This window comes from Equus asinus, chromosome 13, assembly GCF_041296235.1.
Source record: "Equus asinus isolate D_3611 breed Donkey chromosome 13, EquAss-T2T_v2, whole genome shotgun sequence".
Classification (NCBI taxonomy): domain Eukaryota; kingdom Metazoa; phylum Chordata; class Mammalia; order Perissodactyla; family Equidae; genus Equus; species Equus asinus.
This window is the reverse complement of record NC_091802.1, coordinates 48,299,168-48,326,913: the sequence shown is the minus strand read 5'-3', so window position 1 is coordinate 48,326,913 and position 27,746 is coordinate 48,299,168. Positions and strand designations below refer to the sequence as shown.

Here is a 27,746-nt window from a genome sequence, read left to right as displayed (position 1 = left end):
ATTTTAAAGGTTCAAGTATGGAAAATAGAAAACTAGGCAATTACTTCACGACAAGGGTTAACTGCAAGCCCTGATGTGACAGCTCTGTCTTCATATTATCAGCATGCTTTTGAGCATGCACCTGGCTCGTGTTCTAGTCCTGTCTATTTTGGGGGAGGAGACTCATCAGTGATGAGAAAATTATTTTTCATAGACATCCTCACATGGGGGAGATCTAATTTTCATTTGGGCTATGTCTTGAGTTTTGTCACAGAGTTGGAAATACATAGCTATACGGCAAAAATTTTTCTTATAACTAAAGTATGTTGAGTAAAACTGGGCATAGCTAAATGCAGTGATCTGACATCATACAGAGAAAACGTGGTGCTGTAACTTGCTGGCTCCGTTTTCCAGCTGTGACTTATGCTAACCGTTAACATGTCTGCAGTCTAAGGGCGACATGTGCCACCTCACCCGGAGACCCGCAGCCTGGAACATGAAGCCACATACAAATGAACCGCCCTCTGCGCGGGGAGACAGAACTGAGCCAGAGGCACCCTTCATTCGTCCTGCGGTTTGATAACCTTTACCTAAAGGCACTCTGCTCCTACACTGTCCGAGGATGAGAGGGGGCTGCAGCTGGCCAACACCAACTAACTCCAGTCATATAAGAGATGTACGTAGTTTTTTTTACACTTGCCACTTTTCAACCCCGTTTTAAAAATGTACTGTGAATACAGGAGGGCCTCTTCAAAAGGAGGCCTCCAAAAAACTACTGTTAAATGGACCATGAGGATCCACTGGTTCATCTGCAATGTTTCCCAACCTCATCTTATTAAAAGAAAATGGTTATATTGTCGTTTCAAGAGAGCTCTGAAGTATAAAAGTAGTACTACTAGGCCAGGAAAACAGTAAGGACATGCATCGCTTCCAAAGCGTTACGAGACCACAAGTTTTAACAGGGTAAATGTTTTCCTTTGGATTGTACCAAAGTTCATTCAAAACAAGTTTTAGACCGTAGAATATAAGAGAGCTATTTAAATTTTATATTTTTGTACAAGTTCAGTGGGGTTATTTTAGAAGAATCGAAAGACATGAAAAACAAGGGTAGTTTTTTGCCCCAGATTTTGATGAATTTTGATACATCTTTGACAAACATTCGATTGCTTCTTTAATGATGTTCCTCAAACCAAACAGTTAGCAAAATATTTGAATTGTCATGTGTAATGTCACATTTTTATGGAAACATCAAATAAGGTACCAAAATCTTTACTGGAGGGAAAAAAAACCTTAAAGCGGCACAATTCTTTATACCACTGGAGAGGGAGGGAAAGCCAGATTACAAACATTTACACATGCATAGTGAGAAAAAAAGGATTTTACCAAATTCACGCATTTTTAAAATAGTTATCAAGTCTACTAAGCACCAACAATCCTAAAAATTTTTCAGCTTCATGATTTGTTTAAAAAAAAAAAACACACTATCAAATTAACATTAAAAACAAGCTTGAAGTATAGCTTGTCCAAAAAATAACTAAGTATGCCAATGCTTTTTCATGTTACAAAAAACAGTGGCATACGAAATACACCTGCAAAGAATGCCTTTAACTCTATCCTACAGTGGATGGAGATTACAACAGCACATCATACATAGTCTAAAACTATAAAAGTTTTAGAATGCAGCATCTTGTCACAAAAAAAAGCTGATAAAACTTAAAGTATTTAGAAGATGCTGCCCCTTTATTTTAAAAAATTTTAAAGGAATTTAAGCAAAAATAACATACATTTGTACATCAACTGGCCATTTCTGGTACAGAAACCCAGCATATGGTAATATTATTGAATAAATGTAAATGCTACTTACAATTTTTTTTCTTTTTAAATACATTTTTAGACAAACTTTTTTTTCTCTTTTTTTATAGTTGCACAATTAACCTCTTAGCTGCTAGCTTGATGCAAACATATGTAACAATACACAAATTTAAAAATAGTTTTTATTCTACATAAAAGCTGTCAAAATTCTGACTCACATCAAAAATGCAAAATAATGGAATATACTTTTAAAAAATTAGTTGCAAGTCTAGCAGCAAAGCAATTAAGTGAGAACATATGTAATATTAAAACAAAGGGAACTGTGCATCTATAGATGAAGTCCAACTATCTTAATTCTATTGATACAAACAGAAATTAAAACATTCTCCCTTGAGGGGAAAAAAGTGATTATTTAAAATAGGAGTAAAAGCCATTGCTGCCCGATGAGCTCCCCAGGCTGAGTTCCTGGAACAGAGACAGAGGGTCGCTACTCTTCTTGGCCTGCTCAGGCGGGGGCCTGGGCTTGGGAGGGGCCCGCAGAGCGCTGGCATAGGACATGGCGGGCTTGCTGCCCCCAGAGCTCTGCTGGCTGCTGCTGTGGGCCGACTCCGCGATCTGTTTGTTGGGCATGAGGGGGGGAAACTGGCCAAGATGCTGCAGCACGCTGTAGTTGAAGGAACTGGACACCTCGAGGTTTTCGGACTTCAGCTGATCCTCAGGAGGTTTGACAGTCTTCGGCGGAGCTAAAAGCAGAGAAGAGTAACACTGATTTAAGAGCAAGCCCGTGACACTCATGCATCTCATTAACTCAGCGTGTCACAACTGCTCTCATCTCCAGGAACTCAGTGACAGTACAGCCACGAGGACAGACAGCTTCCGCCACAGAACGCTGAAATCACAACACAACTAAGCAATCTTCTCTATCTTAGAAACACTCCAAAAAGAATTAAATATGTGAACTGGAATAGCTAACATATAAAAACTAAAGGTCAGGTCTGAAGGTTTGCTTCAAAATACTAATTTGTACAATTGTACACTTTGATATTTATTGTATTAACTGCTCATAGTTTGAAAATGGGAACAAAGAGGTTCTTTCTTAAATAAAAATGAGCTGCATATACATACTTCTGGTCAAAAAGCTTTTACTAATTGACCTAAGTAATAGTGGCATTGGATTCTATCTTAAAAATGCTACCTTTCCTTGTAATACATATTCTAAGTAAACATGGAATAAGGTGGGGGCAAAACAGCTATAAAATTTACTTCACATTTCCTATAATCTGCCTGAATTTCCAGGTCCTTTAAAATTTGACTCTATTCTTCCTAATTTTATTGCCCAATAAACCAGAACTTATTTTCAAACATTGCTTTTGTTTTCAATCTTTTAAAAATTTAACTAACATTATATTAGATCACAGTCATAATACATATTCATTGAGGATAACTTGGAAATTACACAGAAGGCCAAAGAAGAAAATAACTCATTCTATTCTCAAATACCAGAGATAAGCCTTAACCTGTTGGTGTATTTCTTCCTAAGGACATCATATAATGTGATATTTCATAACTTCTGTAAGTTATTATTTCTCATTTTTAGAAATGTGGATTATAGCCAATTTTCCACTTTTATACACTATGGTGCTATTTGAGATACGTGTTTCTAAATGTTCATGACTATTGCCTCAGGATGAATGCCTAGAAGTAAAACGGCTGGGTCACATGGTGCGCACACAGTGAATGCTTTTGATAACTACGGCCAAACTTCCCTGCGGGGAGATGCTGCCCATTTATACTCAACCCACAAGGTTTGCCCATCCCCGTATCACAATACTGGTATTATTGCTCTTTTTAACCTCAGCCTATTTTATAAATGGACAGTTATCTTATAGTTCTGATTTGCATGTTTTTAATTGCTGTTGTTTATGGACATTTTTTCCTATGTTTATTACCTATTTGTAGATTGGGAGGTTAAGGTGAAAATATTTCACTTTTTAGACTTAGTGTTTCATTGACCCAATATGCTAAATTCATAGTACTATTTTAAAACTTTAAAAATTCACAAAATTGCTCAAAATTACTTTAAAACAATATCTTTTTAGAATATTTATCACTTTTCTGTCTAAATGTCATCATTTTGTGAATGAAACAATTGCTTTTCAGAGCATTAGTTTAACAACCATTTCAATATAAAAGTGGCCTATACTGCCTGATATAATTCACAAAATAAACATTTTACTGGCTCTTTAAGAACTTACTATCTTTATTTACTTTACTAAGATTTATTATTTAATCATGTTCTCATTTTCATGGCAACATAATTAGAGTTTAAACTGTTTTCAATTAAATAATACTTATAAAATAATATTTTAGAGGCAGTTTAACCTAATGTCTATACTCTTATCTAACCATGAATGTAAGATCTCTATTAATTTGATTGACCAGATATATTCCAGGTAAGACAAACTCTTCTTTAAAACTATGAATTTTACTAACCTGACAATGATTTTTTCCAAAATACATATCTCTATCTAATCTTCAATTTTCATCCATGCATTGAAAGAAAATGCCTGATAAAGTCTGTCTTGTCACTAAGATAAGTGAAAAGAATCCAAACCCATCCATGTTGGAGAGGTGAGCCCACCCGCACCATGGACACCAACGCACGTAAGGCCCAGCAGTGCAGCTGGGTCGCCCCTCAGTCGCGCAGGACCCATTTTCATTCTCTCCTTACTCAGCAGCATTTACCAAGAGCTGGAGTGTGATCAGTGCCCAGGGACGGGAAACCCAGAGTTCAGAAAGGTCAAACACAGGGTCTCTGCTCTCAAGCTTACAACCGTGGAAAAAACATGGCCATACCAGACACAATGACCTCCTTTAAATTCCAAACCAATGCACTATAAACAGTTTTCTTCAACTCAAAAAATAACTCAAACTCTGGAAAGAAGTTTCCCATGTGGTGATTATGTTCCTTCTGACTCACCACTGACAACTCCTATCTTCCTCTAAAAAGAAACAAACACATAAACACTGATAGACAATAAGTTGTCCTTCAGGATATCAGTGATTTTGAATTTACTTAACTAAGTTTTCCTTTCAACTAAAGAATACTACAATTTGTCTCCTAGCAATGAAGAAACAATTTTATATTTGTGGAAAAGATACCATAAATGATATGCACTTTGGGCATTTGTTCAGGAACTTTCTCCCTTATCAGCTCAGGTCAGATTTTTATTGATTTTGACCAAAAGCTATCCTAAAATTTAGGTGGAAAAAAGGAGAAATGATGTTGTCTTTAAAATAAATTATAATAAGCAAAACAACTAAAAAGTAACAAATTTTGGTCACTGATTTGTAATTTAGATGTTTCTCAGGAAATTCAAGTATGATAATATGTCTATTTATGTCAGCCCTTTAAAATTAAAAAGCAACCCCAGGCAGCTTATATATAATACAACAGCTTATACATAATAGGAACAAATGAATGTTTAAAGATTAAAATGGCAAAGTTTCTTGCCAGGAAACAAAACCAAGATCTTATTAATGTTTTTTTCCCTACCATGTCCATTGTTCTAAAAATATGATTGTATGGCACATACTCAAAAATGGATCAGTTACAGAAACAATGGATTCACATTCTAAAGATGAACAAAATTAATTTCAAGTACAAAGGTTGATGCTACCAGGGCAGAAATTCACCGAACATCACAGACTTATTCACAAAGATCAACATCTACAGCCTACAAAGGGAAGGCTATAGATTAGAGAACTCAAATAGCATCATTCTTTACATGTAACATTTCTTTATGTTCAACATAAAAAAGGGAAAAAGGGAAAGAGAAAAGCGCATTCCGGTTCAAGGCTAAAGAGGAAGACTCTGGACTTCACCATACAAGTTTAGAGCTCTGTCCATTCCAATGTCTTTCTATGCCTTTTTTTTCTCTTTAGCTTAGGATTTCTCAGTTCATTAGAATACAAGGAATAAACACAGGATTTCTAAATCTCAAAATGTTAGACTACTGATTTCTCTCATGACCAAACTATTGTATAGCAAACTGTAAACAACTTTATTGACAATAATCCTTGACAATTGATATTGACTAACCAACACCCACCCCCAATCCTGGAAAACAAACAAACAAACAAAAAATCAGAAAACAAATATTTCCCAAGCAAAGCTGATTCTATTTAGAAATACATTTTAAGTTCCATTACTTGTCTCACTCATTCACAGGTCAAAATGATCAAAATTATTAGTTCCTAAATATGGATAGATCTACTTACCTTCCAGACAATAAATATGGAATCAATATAGTCCTAAATTAATATGTATGCCCGAGGCACACCTGTGACCTATGAGCATTAAATATTTTTCAAAGATAATAATGCAAATGGAGGACACAGGAGAAGAAAAATTCCATAAATATCCAGGAGCTGAGTAGTTACAATTGCAGTTTTAGCAGCCCACCAACTCCGTCTTACCTATCAACTCTCTGGGCTGAGCTGTCCTGCTGGATCCATTGCACGGAATGTTCTGATAGGGGGCAGATGAGGTGGTGTTGACCCAGGACTCCGGGGATGAAAAGTTGAAAGAAGATTGGTTATTATGGTCCTGAAGCTCTTTACACTGAGCAAGACTGTCTTGAGGAGTGCTTACTTCTTCAGAACAAGGCTGGACTGAGCTAGATGAGATTCTTCTTTGGTACAAGGGCCGACCAGGTCCTCTGGGTTCATACTACACAAAGAAAAACAACAGCTCATAAATCAGTGAAACTTACACCCGCCGCCCTTACGTACACAGCAATCTCACTGTGCTAAGTAGAAATTCTCAAAATTCTCCTCTGTGACTATGAAAACCCCCCAAAAAGCAGCCTGAGCTCTGGACATGGTGTCAGGAGAACTGGGTTCAACACTCAGTTCTGGCCACTGGTAGGTAGTCCTATGACAACACACATATAATTTCTGATTCTGTTTTCTTGTCTGTAAAATACGGAGCTGAACTACCTGTCTTCTGTTCTAAAATTTTATTGACATTTTAGGTAACATGAGACTAAGGATGAAGAAGTATATCTGAGCAAAATTAAAGGGGAAAATTATAGTCATGATCAATTGAATCACAGCCATCGTGACAGAGTCATCCATTCTAGACTTATCTCTTGGGTCTGATCCTTCACAACCTCCCGATTTCTTAGACTGGATAGCAAAAAATGAATCCTCTTGCCCAACATAAGTACTCCTGATTGGACTCACTACACGTCTTTTAGACAGTCTTCAATTGACAGAACATTCACTACTTTCTTCAAAAAAAATCCTTTTTATGTTTGAAACCCAATTAACTTATTCCTTATATGTTCTCCTCCCTAAATGGCACACCCTGAATTCCTTTAACCCTGCCGACAAGATCTATTTGCCAGCCATTTCAAGATTTTTTCTTGTTCCCTAAGTTCTCTTCAGTTTTCCCTGCCTGACTGCTGTGACCACTATCTGGCCTCAGTTCTAGTGGCATGGCAGTATGGAGTAGTAACAGTTAGGTGTGCAGCCTCGGTCTTCAGCCAGACTGTCTGGGTTAGACTTCAGGCTGCTTTTTACCAACAGCGTCACCCTGAGCCATTGACTTAACCTCTTGGGAACTTCGTCTGTAGATGAGGCTTCATTATCCATAGTACCCACCTCTTAGGATTGCTGTGAGAATTAAAAGAGTTCAGCACATATGGCATTTAGAACTGTTCCTGGCACATAGGAAGGGTTTGTTGTTATATAATTGTTTTAATGTAACATATAAAGATTCTATGTTAGATCTTAAAGGACAGAATGGGATTTCTTTTTATTGCCCTCTTCCCCTCCAATAATAACAGGTTCGCTATTCATATTCAGTTTGCGGTTATTACAATTTTGAGGAATCTTTCTTTTACCACTGTTGTTAGCAACAGTTGAAATCAGGAACTGGAGGTTAGACTACAAAGAGAGAAAGATGAATTGGCACAGTAACAGCAGGATTTTTTTGGAATATAAGCACAAGCAGATACTATCAGGTCAAGTAAATGGGGGAAATTGTGGGTGTAAGCACCGTGAGGGTAAAGCACTGCGAGTATCACAAATGGAACCAATGGGACATAAACCAGAGAAGGGAATGGGTCTGGACAGGCTGCCCTTGTGCAGAAAGGAAAAAAGGGTGGGAGGGGAGCAATTCTCTCACTACTAACCGATGAGTGTCCAAGTCGTTTCTGCATTTCCAAAGTTTTAGCTGCTGGATGAGGAGGGTAAGAGATCATACTTCCATCTAGTTAATTCCTTTTCTCATACTTTTATTCTTCTGTCTCTAAGTATAGTATCTAAATTCATTTTTAATTTTACTCTGCTTTAAAGGCAATTTTTTCCACTGCTCAAGATCATTCTGAATTTGATTCTGGTTTTCTAGAATATTAACCTTCCTAACTAATTTAGTGTCAACTGTGAATTTAATCAGCGCATTTGAAATTTCTTTGTCTAAGGTCATCAAATTACCGTATTGAGTAGAATCAACCTTTCTAAACGGCTTTATGTTCTCCATGGCTAGGCAATCCCTGAAGGATTGACCACAACAGCTGGGGCAGTGTGTCTTTTTTTATCAAGGTTTGTTAGGAAGACGATTAGCTCTTACAAGCAAAATGAAGTGGATCTTTTTATTGCCGTCCCGAGTGTTTAGCCCAGTCACAATCTGTAGGGGATTACCTTCTAAAGTCTTTATGTATGAACACTAAAGTACAAAACTAATGTCTGCTATGGCCTCAGAAAGAACAGCTTATAATAAGCAAATCCCTTGGTGATACAGAACACTACATATACTCATGAATTTCAGGCACTAACTTTATAAGCCGTTTTTCATTAAATACTGAACATACATACACCGGCAGTATAAACAAACACCTTTTCGCAATGAACAGATACATGAACCACAAAGCTTAAATGAGGAAAACTAAAAATCAGAAAGCAATAGAAGACTGATATAAAAGGAGACAATATTCAATTAAACTTTTTAGAAAATGTTTATCATTTGTATCTTCTAAACTGAAATTCAAAAAAAAAAAAAAACCAACCCCAGAGTTACATGCATAGCAGGACTTGTGGAAGTACTCTGTAACTTATTTCTAACAGCTGCAAGCAGCTACTGACAAGATGCATGTGTGATAAAATATGAAATGCAATTTCAAATCACATTATGAATATGATCAATCCTTTACGTTAGAAAAAGCATCAAAACCTGAAATTGTCTTAATGTTCTTAAAATTAGATAAATATGTTGAAGATTTGAAATATGTTGAATATATATAAAAAGATTATATATATAAGAACATCTATTTCATGATGAAGGTAAATGCATGAAAATATGATTTCCCATTTTGGAATCTGTCCTCAAAGGTAATTTGAGTATAGGCAGAGAAATCTTGATGACAACTAAATAAAATGGTTTATATATCAAATAAATTACATTTTAGCAGTTCTGTGGTTTTCAGCATACAGATTCTGTACAGGTTTTGCTAGATTTACACCTAAGTATTTCATTTCTCTTTGAGCTATTCTACTGGTATTAGCTTTCACATTTTGGTTTCCAATTCTACATTGCTAATAGAAGTGAGATTGATTTGTATGTGTTGAGCTTCTATCATAAAACCTTGCTAAATTCACATTAGCCATAGGATTTTTGTTGGTTTGTTTCCTGGGTAGATTCTTGGGGTTTTTCTACATTGGCAATCATGTCATCTGTGACTAGAGACAGTTTTGTTTCTTCCTTTCCAATCTCTATGTCTTTTCTTTCTTTTTCTCCCTAATCTGCACTGGCTAAGACTTCCAGAACAATGTTGAATACGAGTGCTGAGAGTGGACATCTTACCTTGTCCCTAATCCTGGAGAGAAGGCATTCAGTCTCCACCAGTATGATGGTAGCTATAGGAATTTTATAGGTGCCCTTTAACAGGTTGAAGAATTTCCCTTCTAGTTTGCCAAGAGTTTTTATGAGTGGATATTGTGTTTTGCCAAACGTGTGTGAGTTTTTGTTATCTATTGATACAATTACGTGACTTTTCTCTTTAGACTGTCAGTATGGTGGATTACACTGATTTATTTCAAATACTGAACCAGCTTTGCATTCTGGGAACAAGCCCCAACATGGTCATAGTATATTCTTTTTTATATATTGCTGAATTCAATTTGCTAATGTTTTGTTGAGGATATTTGCATTGATGTTCACAGACACCGGTCTGTAGTTTTTTCTTTTTACACTGTCTTTGTCTCGTTTTGGTTATCAGAGTAATGCTGGCTATATACAATAAGTTGAGAAGTGTTCCCTTCTCTTCCATTCTCTGGAAGAGATTGTGTAAATTGGTGGTATTTCTTTTACATGTTTGGAGGAATTCAGTAGTGAGTCATCTGGGTCTGAAGATTTCTTCTTTGAAAGGTTTTTAACTAGAAATTCAATCTAACAGTTATTAAGACTATTCACCTGCCATCTATTTCATCTTCAGTGAGTTTTTGTAGTTTGTGGTGTTCAAAGAAGTGGTCCATTTTATCTAAGCTGCTGAATTTATGTGCACAGAGTTGTTCACAGTATTCTCTTATTACTATCCTTTTAATGTCTACTGGGTCTGTAGTGATATCTCTTCTTTTGATCCTGACGCTGGCAGTTGTGTCTTCTGTCCTTTTCTTTGTCAATCTTGCTAAAGGTTTATCAATTTTATTGATCTTTCCAAAGAATGGGCATTGGGTTTCATTTTTATTTTTCTGTTTTCATTTTTATTGAATTCTGCTCTCATCTTTATTATTTCTTTCCTTCTGCTTGATTTTAATTTATTTTGTTCTTCCTTTTCTAAGTTCTTAGGATAGAAGCTTAGAAGAAAGAAGACCTTTCTCCTTTTCTAAAATAAGCATTTAATGCTATAAAATTCCCTCTGGCATTGCTTTAGCTGCATCACACAAATTTGGGCATATTATATTCTCGTTCAGTTCAAAATATTTTCTAATTTCCCTGAGACTTCCTCTTTAATCTATGAACTATTTAGATATGTGCTCTTTAATTTCCAAGTTTTGGAGATTTTCTTGTTATCCTTCAGTTATGCATTTCTTATTCCATTATGGCCAGATAACATTGTTTTGTTGGTGAATGTTACATGTGCCCTTGGAAAGACTGTGTATTCTGCTGTTATTGGATGGAGTGTTCTATAAAGGTCAACTAAATTCAGTTGGTTAATGATGATGTTCAATTTTTTCTATATCCTGGCTGATTTTCTGTCTACCAGATCTATGAAACACTGAGGAGGAGTGTTGAAGTCTTAAACTAGAATTGTGCATTTGTCTATTACCCCTTTTAGTTTCTGCTTCATGTATTTTGAAGCTCTGTTCTTAGATGTATGCACATTTAGAATGGTTATGTCCTTATAATGAATCAACCCTTTTATCAATATCTAATGTCCCTCTTTGTCCCTGGTAATTTTCTTTGCTCTGAAGTTTACTTTGTCTGATACTAACACAGCCACTCTGGCTTTCTCTTGATTAGTCTTTGCATGGTATATCTTTCTCCATCCTTTTGCTTTTAACTACCTATATCATTACATTCAAAATATTTCTTGTGGGTAGCACATAGTTAGGACTATTTTTAAAACCCATTATGACATTCTGACAATCTCTGACTTTTAATTGGTATGTTTAGATCAGGTATATAATGTATCCTGATACGTCTGGATTTAAGTCAACTTTCCTATGATTTGTTTTCTGTTCATTTCCTCTATTTTATGTTCTTTTGAGTTACTTGAACATGTTTTAGCATCATTTTAATAGAATTCCATTTTAATTTTTCTACTGTGATTCTGACTGTAACTTTTTGTATAATTCTTTTAGTAGTTGTTCTAGAGATAATGGAAGACAAACTTAACTTCCCACAGTCTACTTAGAATCTACATTTTACCACTTCAGTTGGGATGCAGGAACCTGACCACCATCTTGGGTCCTTCACCTTTCCTGCTTTATGCTATAGCTGTTTTATATAGTACATCTATATACATTGAAAAACAATCAGACGTTATTTATGTATTTTGCTTTCACTGTCCATTTTTATGGAATCCAAGGAGATTAGTTTACTATATTTATCCAGATATTTACTGAATTTGTTGTTCAACCTTCATTGCTGACAGGTCAAGTTTCCTTCTGGTATCACTTCCCCTCTGTCTGAAGAACTGCCTTTAACAATTCTTTCAGAAGAGGTCTGCTGGCTACAAATTCTCTTAGTTTTCCTTCATCAGAGAATGTCTTTATTTTACCCTCACTCCTGAACAATGGTCTTATGGCATATATATTTCTGGGTTAACTTCTTTTCTTTCAGCACTTTAAAAATATTTTTGTCATTTCCTTCTGGTCTCCATGGTTTCTGAGGAGAAATCTTCATTTGCATCATTGTTCTCTAATGAGATGTGTTGTTTTTCTCTGGCTGCTTTCAAGATTATTTTCTTTGTTTTTAGTTTTCAGCCATTTGATTATATGTCTAGGTGTAGATTTCTCTGGGTTTATCCTGCTTGGGGATTCATTCTGCTCTTTAAATCTGTAGGCTTAATGTCTTTCACCAAATTTGGGAAGTTTTCATCTGTTAGTTTGTCAAAGTTTCTTTTCAGCATCACATCTTTTCTCTTCTTCTCCTTGAACTCTGAGGAAATGAATACTCAGTGTTTTGTTTTTGTCCCACAGGTCTCTGAGGCTCTGCTCTTTTTTTCTTTCCCCTTCAAACTTTGTTCTCATTATTGTCCATATTGGATGAGTTTTATTGATCTTCAAGTTCACTGATTCTTTCCTCTGTTATCTCCATCCTGTTATTGAGTCCACTGAGTGAGCTTTAATTTTTGGTTGTTGCATTTTTCAGTTTTAAAATGTTCACTTGGTTCTTTTTTTATACCTTTTCTTTCTTTGTTAAGACTTTTTATTTTAACGTTTGTTTCAAGAACATTTGTGATTGTTCTTTGGAGCATTTTAATAATAAGCTGCTTTGAAGTGTTTTAAATCTGTGTCGTCTCATCATTGACATCTTTTGATTGTCTTTTCCTGCATGAGTTGAGATTTCCATAATTTCTTATATGCTGAGTAATTTTGGACTGTATCTTGGACATTTTAAATATTAAGTTATGAGACTCTGGGTTTAAATCCTACAGAGAATGTTGATATTTGTTTTAGCAGGCAACTGATCTGGTAAGGTTTAAGCCAGAAGTTCTAACCTGCCTTCTGTAGGCTATGGTTCCAAAGTCTTTTCAATTTTCAAAGCCTCTGTGGTGCTGTGTGGATCTGTATTGAGTGTGTGCCACACTGGATTCAGTCTGTGACCTGGGCAGAGGTCTACCCATTAGCTCAGTTCTCAATGACTTTGATATGCTAATTAGGATCTGATCCACACATGCATAAGTCAGAGTTGAGCCCATGAATTTATAAACAATTCTATAGGGTCACCTTCTTAAGCTCTTCCTCTCTGTGATCTTCCTGGTAATTTCTAGTTCCTTGGGACTCTCCTTTATAGTCCTCTGACGTGAAACTACCCACTCTACAAGTGTGCAGTGTGCAGGGCCAAGGGGCAGAAGGACAGAGAGAATAAAAGGCAACGAGGTTTGGCACCACCCTCCTGGCACCACAGCTCCACCAAACAGAGATGGTTCCTGTCCCTCAGGGTTTTGGCTCCTGCAGGTTTTTGTTGTGACCAACCCCACTGCAGTGGAATTTTCCATTCCATATTGCAATTAATCTTTAAGAAACTACCAATCACTGAGTTGGATGTAGTATCAGAGGAAAATATCTAAAATTATCTGAAAAAAGCTATTAAAATTCCCTTTTTCAAGTACATATCTATGTGACAGAATTTTCTTCATATACTTCAACCAAAATGACATATTGCAATAGATTTGCAACACTGTGAAAAAATGGTACTCTCTTTGCTAAATATTTTTGTTTGGGAAAATATAGTTATTTTCATAAAAAATGTTATTTATGTTAATAAGCAATGGAGTTATTACTATAATTTCTAAATGAAATAATAATTATTTTAAAATTCTCAGTTTTAAACATTGATAGCTTGTATAGAAAACTACTGATAGATTTTTGAATACTGCATACACGAAAGTTCTTTGAGAGCCTCTTGACATATGCATAAAGCTACTCACTGAATAGCCTTTTGTAATAGCAAAAGACTGGAATCAATCCATGTGTTCACGAGCTAAATAAACTATGGTACAGCTGTATAATGAAAGTCCTATGGAGCTGTAAAAGGAATGAGGAAGATTTCTACATACTGCTATGGATGAGCTCCAGTCTTTCAAGGTACACAACAATATGTGTACTAGCTACCTTTTCTCTAAGAAGGGGAGGAATATGTACATATATATAAGTATTTGCTTATATTTTCAAAAAGAAATAATGGAAATATAAACTATAAATTAATAATAATGGTTATCTATAGGGGGAAGGGATAAGCTAGGGGTAGAGAACAGAAATGGAAATTTAACCTTTGTGAATATTGCCTGTTGTATAATTTGGACTTTGGGACCATGTACTAATAAATTTCTTAAAATCAAAATTAGATGTCAACAAAGCAATCCTTAAAAATTAAAAACAAATAGAAATCAACTCAAATGTTATCAAATGGGTACTATAATCACACATATAAGAGTTATTTCAAATGCCTTTAAAATCCATTATTTTAACTAAATATATCTATGGGATATAGCCTTAGGGCTAAATGAACAACAAAGATAGTTTCAACTGCTTTTAAAGCTAACTTTAGTATTGTTATTATAAAACTATTATATATACATATATACACATATACAACTATCTATCTGTGTGTATGTATACACATATAGATAAAACAAATAATTAGTTCTGTTAGTCATTCATTAAGAACCATAATTTTTAGTGTAAAAGAAAATATGCAAATATTAAAAACCCTATAACCCTTCATTTGACTTGGAAATAACAGTATGAACTCATGATTTATTTTTCTTTTTCAAAGAACAAAGTATTTCCCAGCTCTGCCCAGTGAAAAGGCAGAGACAACCAGAGGAAGTGAGCATCTTCAGCGCTGGCCTGTAGTCTCCCAGCAGAGCTTTCTGAGAAATAACTGATTCCTGGTCAGGTGGAGAAAGTGTACAAGATGAGTCGAGACACCTTGTCATGTCTGAAAGCAAGGAAGCTACCGAAGATTACTGTCAATACGTCAAAAGAACACAGACACCAACATGAAGGGGCTCCCACTGGCCAAAGACAGAACAATGTGTCAAAAAGTAGAATGACTACAATGAATTGGAAACTCAAATATATAATGATACCTAATTCATGATGATATTCAAAAAGAAAAAAAGGGAGAGGGAGCCTCAGTGGTCATCTTTTGGGCCCGCTAAGGCACCAATTCCTTACTTTAAAAATTGACTAATAAAGGGCAATAATTAATCATTTATCCTGCCTTTTCTATGTGGACTATATTTTAGGTAATCAAACATTCAATGAGAAAAAGTTCTCTTTTACAGAAGAAAAGTAAATGAAGAAATTGAAAAAATTTTAAAATTGCCGTTTTGCCATCTCTAGCAAAACAATGGATCTAAGCTACAATCATCAATAACTGCTAAAATATGAAAAGTTGTTGGGAACTTTTAAAATTGATGAATCAGATGATATCATCTGATTACTGATATAAAGGGATCAAATTAACATCACTCGAAGTAGGAAAATCAGATATTATGTGCATCTTTCCCTATATGCATATAAACATACACATTTACTTAAAATGAGATAATATATACAGCTTGGTAATTTCTCACTAAAATACCACAGATACCTTTCTACGTCATCTTAGCTCTTATGACGTCATATTTAATAGCTGCATTTTATTATTTCTTCACTTATTTAAACTTGGAGTAGCAAATTATAACACCTACAGGGCCAGGTCTATAACCTAAATATGTAAATCAGACCAGGAGTTAGACAATGTGGAGTTATGCTGTGATAAACTAGAGAATACATGCCTGGCACTCAAACCAGTCACATTTAATTCTCTAAAAACCACTGAACAAGCAAACAAAACAAGTCTGAACCATCAGTCTGTACTTTCTTCAATTAAACCATATCTCATTTCAGGGGCATTTAGGTTTTTATAATTTTTCCCATTTATACAAGTTTAGTGGTCTAAACATCACTAAATTCCATAGCTTTACATCTTGTTCAACTATAAATTCTTATACAATATAAAAGTTAAATATAAAGGTTATTGGCTCATTAACAATATTGATTTTTTGGAGATGCTTGTCTTTCTCAATCTAAAAATATCTATTTTAGGCCTGAATTTGTTTAGGCCTGGATTTGTGTGATCCAAGGAAAGGCAATATAACCTTGACCTAAATTAAAATGTCAAGGATATGCAAAGATTCTGGAGTAGAAACTAGATCTTACTCACTTGTGTATTCCCAGCACCTAATACAATACAGTTCCTAGGACATAAAAGTCTTCAATAAATATTTGACAAAAGAATTAAAATGTTGAATGCTGAATATAAATGCCAAATTTTCTACTCAATTTTCCCAAGATTTGAAAAAGAAATTCTTAAATCGTGGGCTCTACTAACTTACTTCAATTTAGCTCCCCACATATCATGTTATGTTTAAAGCTATGTGCGATACGTAGTTTTGTAGAGAAGTACAGTTACCTAGAAAGAAAGAAATTAGAAAGGAGGGAGGCGAGAAGTATCACTGTAAGATTAAAAACAATCAGCATGAGCAAGCCAAGCAATGTGTGATGGAGAAACTAGTTTGTAACAGTAATGTCTATGGGTTCATGTGATGTAAGTTATTCAAAACTACATTATAAATTATAAAACAATATTTTTTAAAAAGGTATGATTCCCAGTTAATGGTGGAGATTGGCTCAAGACTCCTCTAAAATAACAACAAAGGAATATAAAAGATCTACAACAATCAAGACCGGATGACTGGCCATCAATAAAAGGCACATTTCTGGAATGTATGAAGACTCGATGGATGAATGGTGTCTGTGGAAGAAGGATGGAGATATAGCTCCCAACCAAGAAAGAAATCAATTTGCCCCACAGAATTCCAGAGGCTCAGGACTCAGAAACACCAGCTACAATGCAAAATGAAAGGAAGATGAAGGGATAAAATTGGGGGGATTAACTGAAAGTCTGTACAGGGAAGAGCTGGTCGCACTCTGCACTCCTCCCCAACAACCAGAAAGATTCAAAGCAGTAAAAAGTCCCCAGGGAAGGGCCCGCCAGGCAGTAAGTCCTGAGACATACAGAAAACTCTCAAATTGCTTTTGAATGACACAGATAATCAAGAGTTACCAGACATTTAAGGGGAGTCTCCAGCATCAAAGATGGTCACAGGTAAAGAGACAGGAAAAAAGGGAGGCCCAGGGGAAAAAAGTAACAATGATGTTTTAAAAATATTTTAAAATACTGTTTTAGTTCTTACTAAAAATCTGAAACAAAACAATAAACCCTCAACTGGTTTCCTCAGAAGAAGGAATGCATTTATAAAAACAAAAGGATGTTATGAAAAAGGAAAAAGCTGAGAATAAAGAACTCTTGGAAATTAAACAATTGAGGGCTCAAATATAAAATATAGATAAAATCAAGGAAGGCTACCAGAAAGTAGGAAAAACTACAAATATATCAAAATATGAGAGGGAGAAAGATTAGGAGAATCCAGGAAGTCTAACATCTTATTAACAGAAACTTCAGAAAGTGAGAAACAGAGGAAAGAGCTGGGAGGAGATTACCGAAGAAATCATCTAAGGCAGTTCAAAGAGCTGAAGGGCAGGAGTCTTTCTCTCGAGCAACGCTGTCCCAAAGACCTTCCTGCGATGATGGAGACGTTCGCTATCTGCCCCCAGCCACACGCGGCTGTTGAGGAATCAAAATGGGGCTAGTGGGAATAAGGACAGATTATTTTATTTTATTTCATTTACTTTCAAATCACATCTAATCCACCAGGAATACCTGTAGGTTTTGAATTTATTTACTTGTTGCCATTTCCACTGCTGCATCACAGTCCAAGCCACCATCAGCTCTTGCCTGGACAATTATAACACTCTCCACTATTTGTTTTATACTATTTTAAAGTAACTATTTTAAAAATAAAGTGCATTATCTTAACAGAATTTTTTAAACAACTGTAATGTCACATCAGGTTCATAAGATTCAATCATAATAATAGAGGCAAAAATTTATCTTTATTTCCCAAACTAGAGCACATTTATTTCTGGGTTTTACTATTGCTTTTCTTTAAAGAAAGGTATACTGAAATGAATGTGATTTGTAGCAAAGTGGATTAAAATCAGTTTAGGTCTAAATAAAGAAAAATACCATTTGAAGCATCTCAGAGGCAAAGGCGCTTACAATTTGTAAATAATTTCCCACTAAGCAACATTAATTTCCTAGATCCAAACAAATGGTGATAGTGGAGACACTGGAAGGAATGTCATATTACATCTCAGAGAGAAATGTCCCAGAGTCACTGCTGTGACATCCTGAGCTACCTCGAATCTATCTGGCTCTTATTTAATCTTCTTGAATACGAAACAGTCAAGTTATCCGTCACAGACCACAACACCTCTTACAACGAGAAAGTCAGTTTGGGCAGGAAGTAAAATACTATACAGAACTTTACCTTCAACTCATAACTATTTGTGTTTTCTCTGAAGAATCATAATTATCATAACTAAATTTTTCAGCTTTAAAAAACAAGATAATGCTGGAGAATTTTTGTTTTATTTTTAAGGAGCATTGAGAAATGAAGTACATTCCTCCTAGTTAATTTTCTGGTATTTGAGCAAACAGTTAGCAGCTAGAATCAGATGGCTTTTAAGAATCAAGAATTCTAAAATGAACCATCTGCCGCTTTCTCCACCACCATCCCCCCCCACTTCAAAAAAGGAAAACTTTATACAACTGAAGATTTAATTCTTTGGTCCCAAGAACATAATTTGGCTTTCCCCCACATCTGCTTCATGTAACTGCAATCATTTCTTGTTTTCCAGGAGTCAACTTTACTCATGGCATAAAGATCTGAAGAACAGTGTGATGCTCCAGAAATAGCAGACGACTGCAAGTCAGGAGCCTCAGCTCCACTTTAATTAGTAACCGTTTAAGGTGCAAGTCCTTTAACATCTTGGTGCCTCAGTTTCCTTTAAAAAGGAGGAGTTAGGGGGCTGGCCCAGTGGCGCAGTGGTTAAGTTTGCATGCTCTGCTTCGGTGCCCTGGGGTTTGTGGCTTCAGATCTCAGCTTCAGACCTGCACACTGCTCATCAAGCTATGCTGCGCTGGCCACTCATATACAAAATAGAGGAGGACTGGCACAGATGTTAGCCCAGGGCTAATCATCCTACTCAAGCAAGAACAGAGAAAGATCAGCAACAGATGTTAGCTCAGGGCCAATCTTCCTCTCCAAAAAAAAAAAAAAAAAAAGGAAGAAGTTACAATAGATGATCTTCAAGGCTCAACTAGTTGCAAAGTTCTAAGTTTTATTTTAAAGTCTCCAATAAATCAAAGTCTTTATCAATGAGAATGTATTTTAACTTTTTATTACTAAAATGTCCAAACATAATCAATCACTAACTTTGACAATCACCAACAATTTGATGTATCTGCTAAAATAATTCAACTGTTATGACATATACGAGCCTATTTAAGTTATTTAAATTCAAAGAACTATAGAGCATGCTAAGTGACTACAATAAAAAGCATTCTGGGTAATGAGTTTAAACTCTCAGATTTTTTTCCCTCAGAGGGAGTACCCTGAACGTACCCTGAAAGGTTACTATGAAAGGTTACCTATGAAGTACCCTAAAAGACAAGGGCTCCCAAATAAACATTTTAGGGAAAGATCCCTTGCCTGCAAAAGAAAAACATTTCTGACAGAGAAATGCCCTTTATATTTCCACCTACTCTTCAGTCTTGTGGGTCCCTAGGCTGTTTAAATATATGAACTATATTTTTCTTCCCTTCTTTTCTTAGTTCTTGACCATTTTTTGTCTTCTGTTGCTTTTGCCCAGTTCCCAGTTTTTTCATGAAGAGACTATTCCTTCCACATACATCTCATGCCAATCAGAATGTTCCTCTACTTCTAGATGGCAACCCTAGCAATGACTGACACTTAGGTTTAATTTTAGAGTCCTTGGGTCTTAAGTAACTTCATTATTTATTGCTTAAAGGCCGATTCTACTCTGTCAGAGATTCTTACTTCTGGATTCAGTATCAACTCCCAATATGTTTATGTGTTTATAAATATTCATGTTAAACTGTGAAATCATTATGTTGCTAAACATATGATCATTATTTTCTAAGTCTACTGTTGATATCTCTTTCTAAATATCAAAATATAATGCTAAAATTTCAAGGAAGAAAGGAAAACTAAATGAATTCATATATAAATTTCTGTTGTTAAAGATCGTTGTCAGTTTAAGTAAAAATTCATAATTTGCTTACCACTGGTTTATAAGGTGTGTCTATCTCTAATGTATGAGATTAGCAAGCTATTTCACATGTATAATGTATAAATAAATAACTGGGGGAAAGGCCAGCAACTTAATTAACTAGGGCTCTATTTATAATTGTATTATCAAAGCTAATCACTAAGGAAGAGCTAAATGCTCTAGTGGAAATTCCAAGTCTCATTAACTATGGTGCAAGAAACTTTAATTAAAATAGAACATCTCATTTAAATGATTAGCTTTGATAATTTAAACATGACTAGAGGTCTAATTTATTAATTTGTTGATCACTGTCTCTGTTATGTGCATTAGATGGTTTGATACCATCCATTAATCTCTCTGAGAAGACACTTCTGAGAAGACAGCGACATTATCACCTGGTTATATGACGTAAGTCACGAGCTTTCATCATCTAAAGTCAGAATAGGCAGAATATGTCAATCAGCTAAGAACATCACCTTCAACTACATTTGTACGATACTTTGCTCCACAGAAGGCAACTTGGCACACGAGCGGGGGTGGGGGGTAGATGATTAGATAACAGTATTGAAATCAAAACTATCAAGTAACTTCAAAACTAGAGTAGTTTGAAGGAAAAAATGAAAATGGATAGATGGGTCAACAGTGTTTTTGTTCAAAAGCCAACATATAAGAAATATTTCAAAGCAGAAACATCACAGATGCATACATGTCATCTCTAAGATGGTAAAGTAAATGTTGATTTACTGAAAGCTGATCAAAATGAGTGACTTACAAGCATTTCATTTTCATTGGAAGGCCATTACAATAATACCACCACTGCAACACAAAAACATGCAACTTCATAAACAAATTCCGAGACTTTTATAGTGACGTTTTAAAAAAGAATTTTCCACTTATTACTTAAGCATTTTTAATCAAACTATTTCATGGAAAGCACGTTTTACATGGCAAAAGCTTTGCTCTGCACAGTGTCAGCATTGCTGATTCCACGTTAAATGAAAAGTTTTTGGCGAAGTAAAACCTACACCCACTTAAGAAGGAGGAGGATTTGTCTCTCAAGATAAAATGCCTGCAAAGTACAATGGGAAAAAAGTTGCTTTCATAAGAAAAAACAAGGAAAAATTAACCTAAAAGCAAATTTAACCGGAAATGAAGTTGCTACAGAATTTTACAGAGGAACCTTCAGAAAACAAAGAAAGGAGGAAGAGAAGAAGGGAGAAAAGGAGGGAAGAAAAAAAAATCAAAATATTGAAGATTGTACCAGTTCCTAAATGACAGGTTTAAAATATTTGTAAAGATAAAATTCCCCCAATTTAAGCTATACATTTGATGTAATTCAAATAAAAACTCAAGAAAGGTATTTTTGGGGAGAGGGGAGGGAAAGAGTTCACAAAGGTATTCTAAACTTCTAGCAGAAAAACCAGAGAATAACCTTCATACTCTCCCCTTGCCTCCCCACACACACATACACAGAAACTGGAAGGACAAAAAAGTAATAGGGGAGACTACACTATCAAATGAGAATAATGCAAAACCTTGAAAATGAAAACAGTGTATAATTCTGGTACAGAAACATATGGGTGGATGAGGAGAAAAACAAAGTCCAGAAACAGATCTCAGGATATACTGAAGAACTCTATCTTACTCAGAGGTTAGATTATAAAGTTATCACGCAAAGTGAAAAAGCTCATACAGATAAAAATTACACTTGAAAACTCCTGAATCATGCCAAAATTACTAGAAACTGAATCCTTGGAAGCTCAGAAGCCAAGAATTAACTTCCACTGTTCCTCTTTGCATTTCATCTCCCCCTACCCCCACTTCAGTTAGCTGAAATGCAAGTATGATACAGTGCTATTAGAAAGAATTTAGTATTTGATAAGAAAGCCACCATTCTATCTAGTGAGAATGCAGTAACTTAATAAAGAGTATGAAGACAACTGCTAAATATCTGGAGAAAAATTAAACCATAACCCCAAGCTTAAACTGAAATTTGAAATCAAATTGGAGCAATTTATCAATCTATTTCCAATCAGGAATGGTCTGTAATGTGGCCCAGGTAAGGACGGCATCTTTGCTCTTTGTTCTCCTTATCTCATCACACCAGTAGAGAACTAGAAGTGGGACAGGGTGCCGGGACTACTGCCAGACACAGCGCCCCAGCCCCATGCAAGCAGCTGAGGGCCGGGAATTCTGCTGCATTTGAGGGAGGTAAGGAAAATCCGTAGTCAAGCCTTGAGCATCTAAATGAGATACTCTAAAAATTGTAAATGTTATAGAATCAAGGTCCCCTTGAGGGTGCCTCAACCTGGTGGAAGGAAAGGTTCAATGGGGTGATACAGCTGAGCACAACAATTAGGAAAAAATTGTTTCAAGTCTCCCCAACAAGTAAACCCCTTCCATTAATCAGTCACACTTTCATATCTGTGAATGCTATGAAAAGCTAGATGTTACAGTAGCTATCTCTGTATAATGAAACTAGAAATAATTTCTCTAACTGCTACATTTTCCATGTACTTCATTTGTCAAAAGAAAGTCAAAAATATTATGAAAAAGAAAGAACTAAGGAAACACAATATGAAAACCATCTCTGTTCAAGTTAACTGTTAAGCTAACATCTGAACATTTTTATCCCACAAAAGATTAATCTACCAAGGTTTCTAACAATAAAATAATTCACAGTAGGGAGGGAAATAAGACATTTTTCTGTATTGTTAACGCTAAAGAAATTATTTTAAAAGGTCGGAAATAAACAGCAAGCACATAAACCATTCATTCTGAGATGATTCATGCAAAACCATTTTGTACAATATAACACACAAATGTTATCCTAATGCACTGAAAACATCAAAATGTGCAATGTGGTAAGAATAATATTTTCCTTGTCAAGGTATTTTTTCAGTTTTGCAAGTTACTCATCATTTGTGAATCTCATGCATCAAAATAAAGGTGACCAAATGTTTTTGCAAAAGTAATTTCATTCTAAGAACCCATTGACAATTGAAGGTACTTATTCACACACTCATAGCTAAACAGTAATAGCAAATGTTAAGAACTCAAGGGTACAAAGAACTTAAATTTCAAAACTAAGGAACATTTAAATAGATCAATGATTAAGCACAGTATTCAGTATTATTTAGTAAAGTACAAAACTTTATAAACCCTTACAAAAATTTAGGCATGCTGTTTTCCCCCACATCTTACGAATTCATTTGGCAGATTAAATCAAAACATCACAAGTGTCATCAGTAAAAATGGTGGAATAAGGAACTCCAATGTCCATCCCTCCATAAAAGCAATGAAAAAACTGTCACAATCAACTTTCTTGGAATTGGAGAAACTAAAGCTGGCAGCAAGTAGGGGAGTACTTAATCAAGAAAAATCAGGGAATTTCAGTAACAATAATGAGCTCTGGTATCTGAACCTACTCTAGTGCTATGCCCCTGCTCTCCAGCTCCGTTGGTAGGCTTGACAATAAGACTCTGCATTTCTGGCATCAGTACTAGAGGAAGCAGAATGGGCCTCATTCTCAAAGAATTCTAATTATTTGTTTTGACCTGTCTGATGGCAATCTGGAAGGCTGGGTCAAAAAAAAATTAAATAAAATAAAAATAAACACTTGCCTTGTCTTGTCTAATTCAGAATTCAACCAGTGCTAAAGGGGCCTTATTGAAAACATTTACGGCAAATGTTTGAGTTGATACTGCTTGAGGCAATGGATATCAGCTGGACCAAACCAAAAGCTTTAGAGGAAAGGCCTAGGAGTGAGATGTTTCAGGGATGAGGGGATTTGACTAGCTCTGCCATATTCCTGGGAATCTAGAAGACCCATCCATGCTGTGCACATTCTCAGGAAAGATCTGAAAAGTTCTGAGCTCTGGCTGATATGGAGGCTCTGCAGAAGCAGAAGTTAAGGCTAAAGCAGAGATGTAAACTGCCTGGCTGAGTATGGAAGTGTGCTCAAACTCAGGTGCCTCTGGAAAAACTGGATGATGTTTTTGGTTCTGAGCATTTAAGAAAATTTGTGCAATGACTAGTTGACTATTAAGCTAACGGATAAAGACTTCAGAGGCCACACATGACAAATATAGATTTAAAAATATTTGTTCAGAATTTAAAAATTAAAATTAAAAGTTTTGGAAAAAATTAGTTCAGAAAAGACACTAAACAAATAAATGACAACTAAATCAAAAGGCCAAAGGATGAGAAAAGACATTCCATGCAAACTGTTACCAAAAGAGAGCTGATGTGGCTAGACAATATCAGAGGAAACATTTGAAGACAAAAACTGTTATGAGAGAGAAAGGACATTATATAATGATAAAAAAAGCTCAATCCAGGGGCTGGCCCCATGGTGTGATCATTGAATTCAGCACACTCCACTTTGGTGGCCCGAGTTCACAAGTCTGGATCCCAGGCATGGACCTACACCACTCATCAGCCATGCTGTGGCAGTGACCCACATATAAAGAAGAGAATGATTGGCACAGATGTTAGCTCAGGGCTAATCTTCCTCAGCAAAAAAAAAGAAAAAAAAGAAAAAAGAGTCAATCCATCAAGAAGATATAACAATTATAAATATATATAAACTTACTGACACAGCCCCAAAATACATGAAGCATAAACTGACAGAATTGAAAGGAGAAATAGGTAATTCAACAATAATAGCTTGAGACTTCAATATCCTACTTTCAATAAAGGATACAAAACCTAGACAAAAGCTCCAAAGGAAATCGAAAACTTGAACAACAATATAAACCAAATAGACCTAACATATCTATAGATCACTCCACCCAACAAGAGCAAAATATGCATTCTTCTCCAGTGCACCTGAAACATTCTCCAGGATAGACCGTATGTTAGGCCACAAAACAAGTCTCAATAAATTTAAAAGATTAAAATTATACAAAGTATGTTCTCCAACCACAATGGAATGAATAGGACTCAATAACAAAAGGAAATTTGGAAAACTCACCCTAGACATACTTGCTTTTCTCTAATTTTGCCAAAATGTACTCTAAACATTATAGTGGAGATTCTGGCTAGGGTGATTAGGCAAGAAAAAAAAAATAAAAGGCATTCAGATTGGAAAGGAAAAACAAAACTGTATTTGCAGATGACATTGTCTCCTATATAAAAAATCCTAAGGTATCCACAAAAAATCTATTAGAGCTAATAAAGAGTTCAGCAAGTTTGCAGATATACAATCAATATATAATCAATTGTATCTCTAAACAATAATGAGTAATCCACAAATGAAATTAAGAAAACAATTCTCTTTACAAAACCACAAAAAAGAATAAAATACTTCAAAATAAATTTAACAAAAGAAGTCTAAGACTTACACTTAGAAAATTACAAAATATTGTTGAAAGAAATTTCAAAAGACCTAAAGAAATGGGAAGACATCCCATGTTCAGGCACCAGAAGACTTAATATTGTTAAGATGGCCATACTCCCCAAATTAAGCTGCAGATTTAAAGCAATCTCTTTTAAAATCCCAACTGGCTTTTTTTGCAGAAATTGACAAACAAATCCTAAATTTCATAGGGAAATTCAAGGGACCCAGAATAGCCAAAACAGTCTTGAAAAAGAAGAACAAAGTACAAAGACTCATACTTCCAAATACAAAACTCACTATGAAGCTAGAGTATACAAGACAGTGTGGTAGGGCATAAGGACATAGATCAATGAACAGAATTAAGAGTCCAGAAGTAAACCCATATGTATATGGTCAATTGATTTTTGACAAGGTTGCCAAGACCATTTAATGGAGAAATAATAGTCTTTTCAACAAATAGTACTGAGAAAACTGGATAACCACATGCAAAATAATGAATTTGACAACCACCTCATATAATACACAAAAATTAATTCCAAATGGATCAAAGAACTAAAGTAAGAACTAAAACTATAAGACTAGGAAAGGTAGATATAAATCTCCGTGACCTTGGATTAGGCAACAGTTTCTTAGATATAACACCAAAAGCACAGTAACCAAAGAAAAGACAGATAAATTGGACTTTATCCAAATTAAAAACTTTTGTGCATCAAAAGATACGATCAGAAGGTAAAAAGAACCCACAGAATAGGAGAAAATACTGGAAATCATATATATGATAATAATCTAGTGTCCAGAATAAATTTTAAAACTCTTATGGCTCCACAACAAAAAGATAACCATATTTTAAAATGGGCAAAGGATTTGAAAGCACATTTCTCCAAAGAAGATATACAAACTAGCCAATAAGCTCATGAAAAGATGCTCAACATCATTAGTCATTAGGGAAATGCAAATCAAAACCACAATGAGCTACCACTTCACACCCACTATGATGGCTATAATTTTAAAAAAAGGAGAAATCAGAACCCTCGCATACTGCTGGTGGGAATGTAAAATGGTGCATGGCACTGTGAAAAACAGTTTGACAGCTCCTCAAAAAGTTAAACAGAGTTACCATACAATGCAGGAATTCTAAGTGCATACCCAAGAGAACAGAAAATAAACTTTCACACAAAAAATTGCTCATGAATGTTCATGGCAGCATTATTCCTAATAGTGAACAAATGGAAACAACCTAAATGTCCATCAATTGATTAAAAGATAAACAAATTGGGGCACGTCCATACAGTGGAATATTATTCAGCCATAAAAAGGAATGAAGTGCCAGTACTGCTACAAAGTAGGTAAGCTGAGAAAACTGCATGCTAAATGAAAGAAGCCAGGAACAAAAGGCCACATGTTGTATGATTCCATTTACATGAAATGTTTCCACAGAGACAGAAAGTAGATTCATAGTTGCTATAAACTGGGGGTAGGGGGAGTAACTGCTTAATGGTTACAGGGTTTCTTTTAGGGTGATGAAAATGTTCTGGAATTAGGTAGTGGTGATTGCTGCACAATATTGTGAATACACTAAAATCCACTAAATCGTACACCTTAAAATAGCTAAAATGGTACATTTTTTGTTAAATGAATTTATCACAAATAAATAGGTAGGTAGATACATAAACTGTTGCTTAACTGAAAATTACATTACTGCTAAATTGTAAAGCCATCCCATCATAATTTGAAATAATGTCAGATATGCATCTAATCTTCGTGAAGTATGGTTCCAAATTTCTAGGTCTTCACAATACATATTTATAGATATCAATTCATCTTATGCTTACAGTTTACATTAGGAACAAGACAGCAATTAAGTTGTTTTAATGATAGTTATTATGCAGGATGAGCCAACTAGTGAATTCTGGAACAATTTGAACAAATTACCTCCAAAACCCTACAAATAAGATACAGACCTTTCCCTAGGAAACTTAACTTTTTAATCACATCTATAGCAGAAAATTTGCAAAACATGTGAATTATTTCTAAAGCCTTAGAAATCGTTCCAGAACTGCCAAAATGAAACTAATGTCAAAAAAAATATCAAAATTGGAAACGTTTATCCTGTTTCAAGATGTCTCTGACTGAT

The 27,746-nt window shown here is 35.2% G+C and overlaps 1 protein-coding gene across 25 annotated transcripts in view; it reads right to left on the bottom strand.

Annotated features, from left to right (window-relative positions):
* Positions 1-1,825: 1,825 nt before the first annotated feature.
* Positions 1,826-27,746, bottom strand: part of HELZ (helicase with zinc finger) — a 171,979-nt gene continuing 146,058 nt past the window's right edge. For all 25 annotated transcript variants that reach the window (XM_044744239.2, XM_070482122.1, XM_070482119.1 and 22 more), the window contains 2 exons: positions 6,271-6,523; positions 1,826-2,534 (listed from right to left, as the gene is read on the bottom strand). In XM_044744239.2, the coding sequence (XP_044600174.2) occupies positions 2,200-2,534; positions 6,271-6,523 (588 nt within the window). In that variant the 3' untranslated portion in view covers positions 1,826-2,199. The remainder of the gene's footprint in view (positions 2,535-6,270; positions 6,524-27,746) is intronic.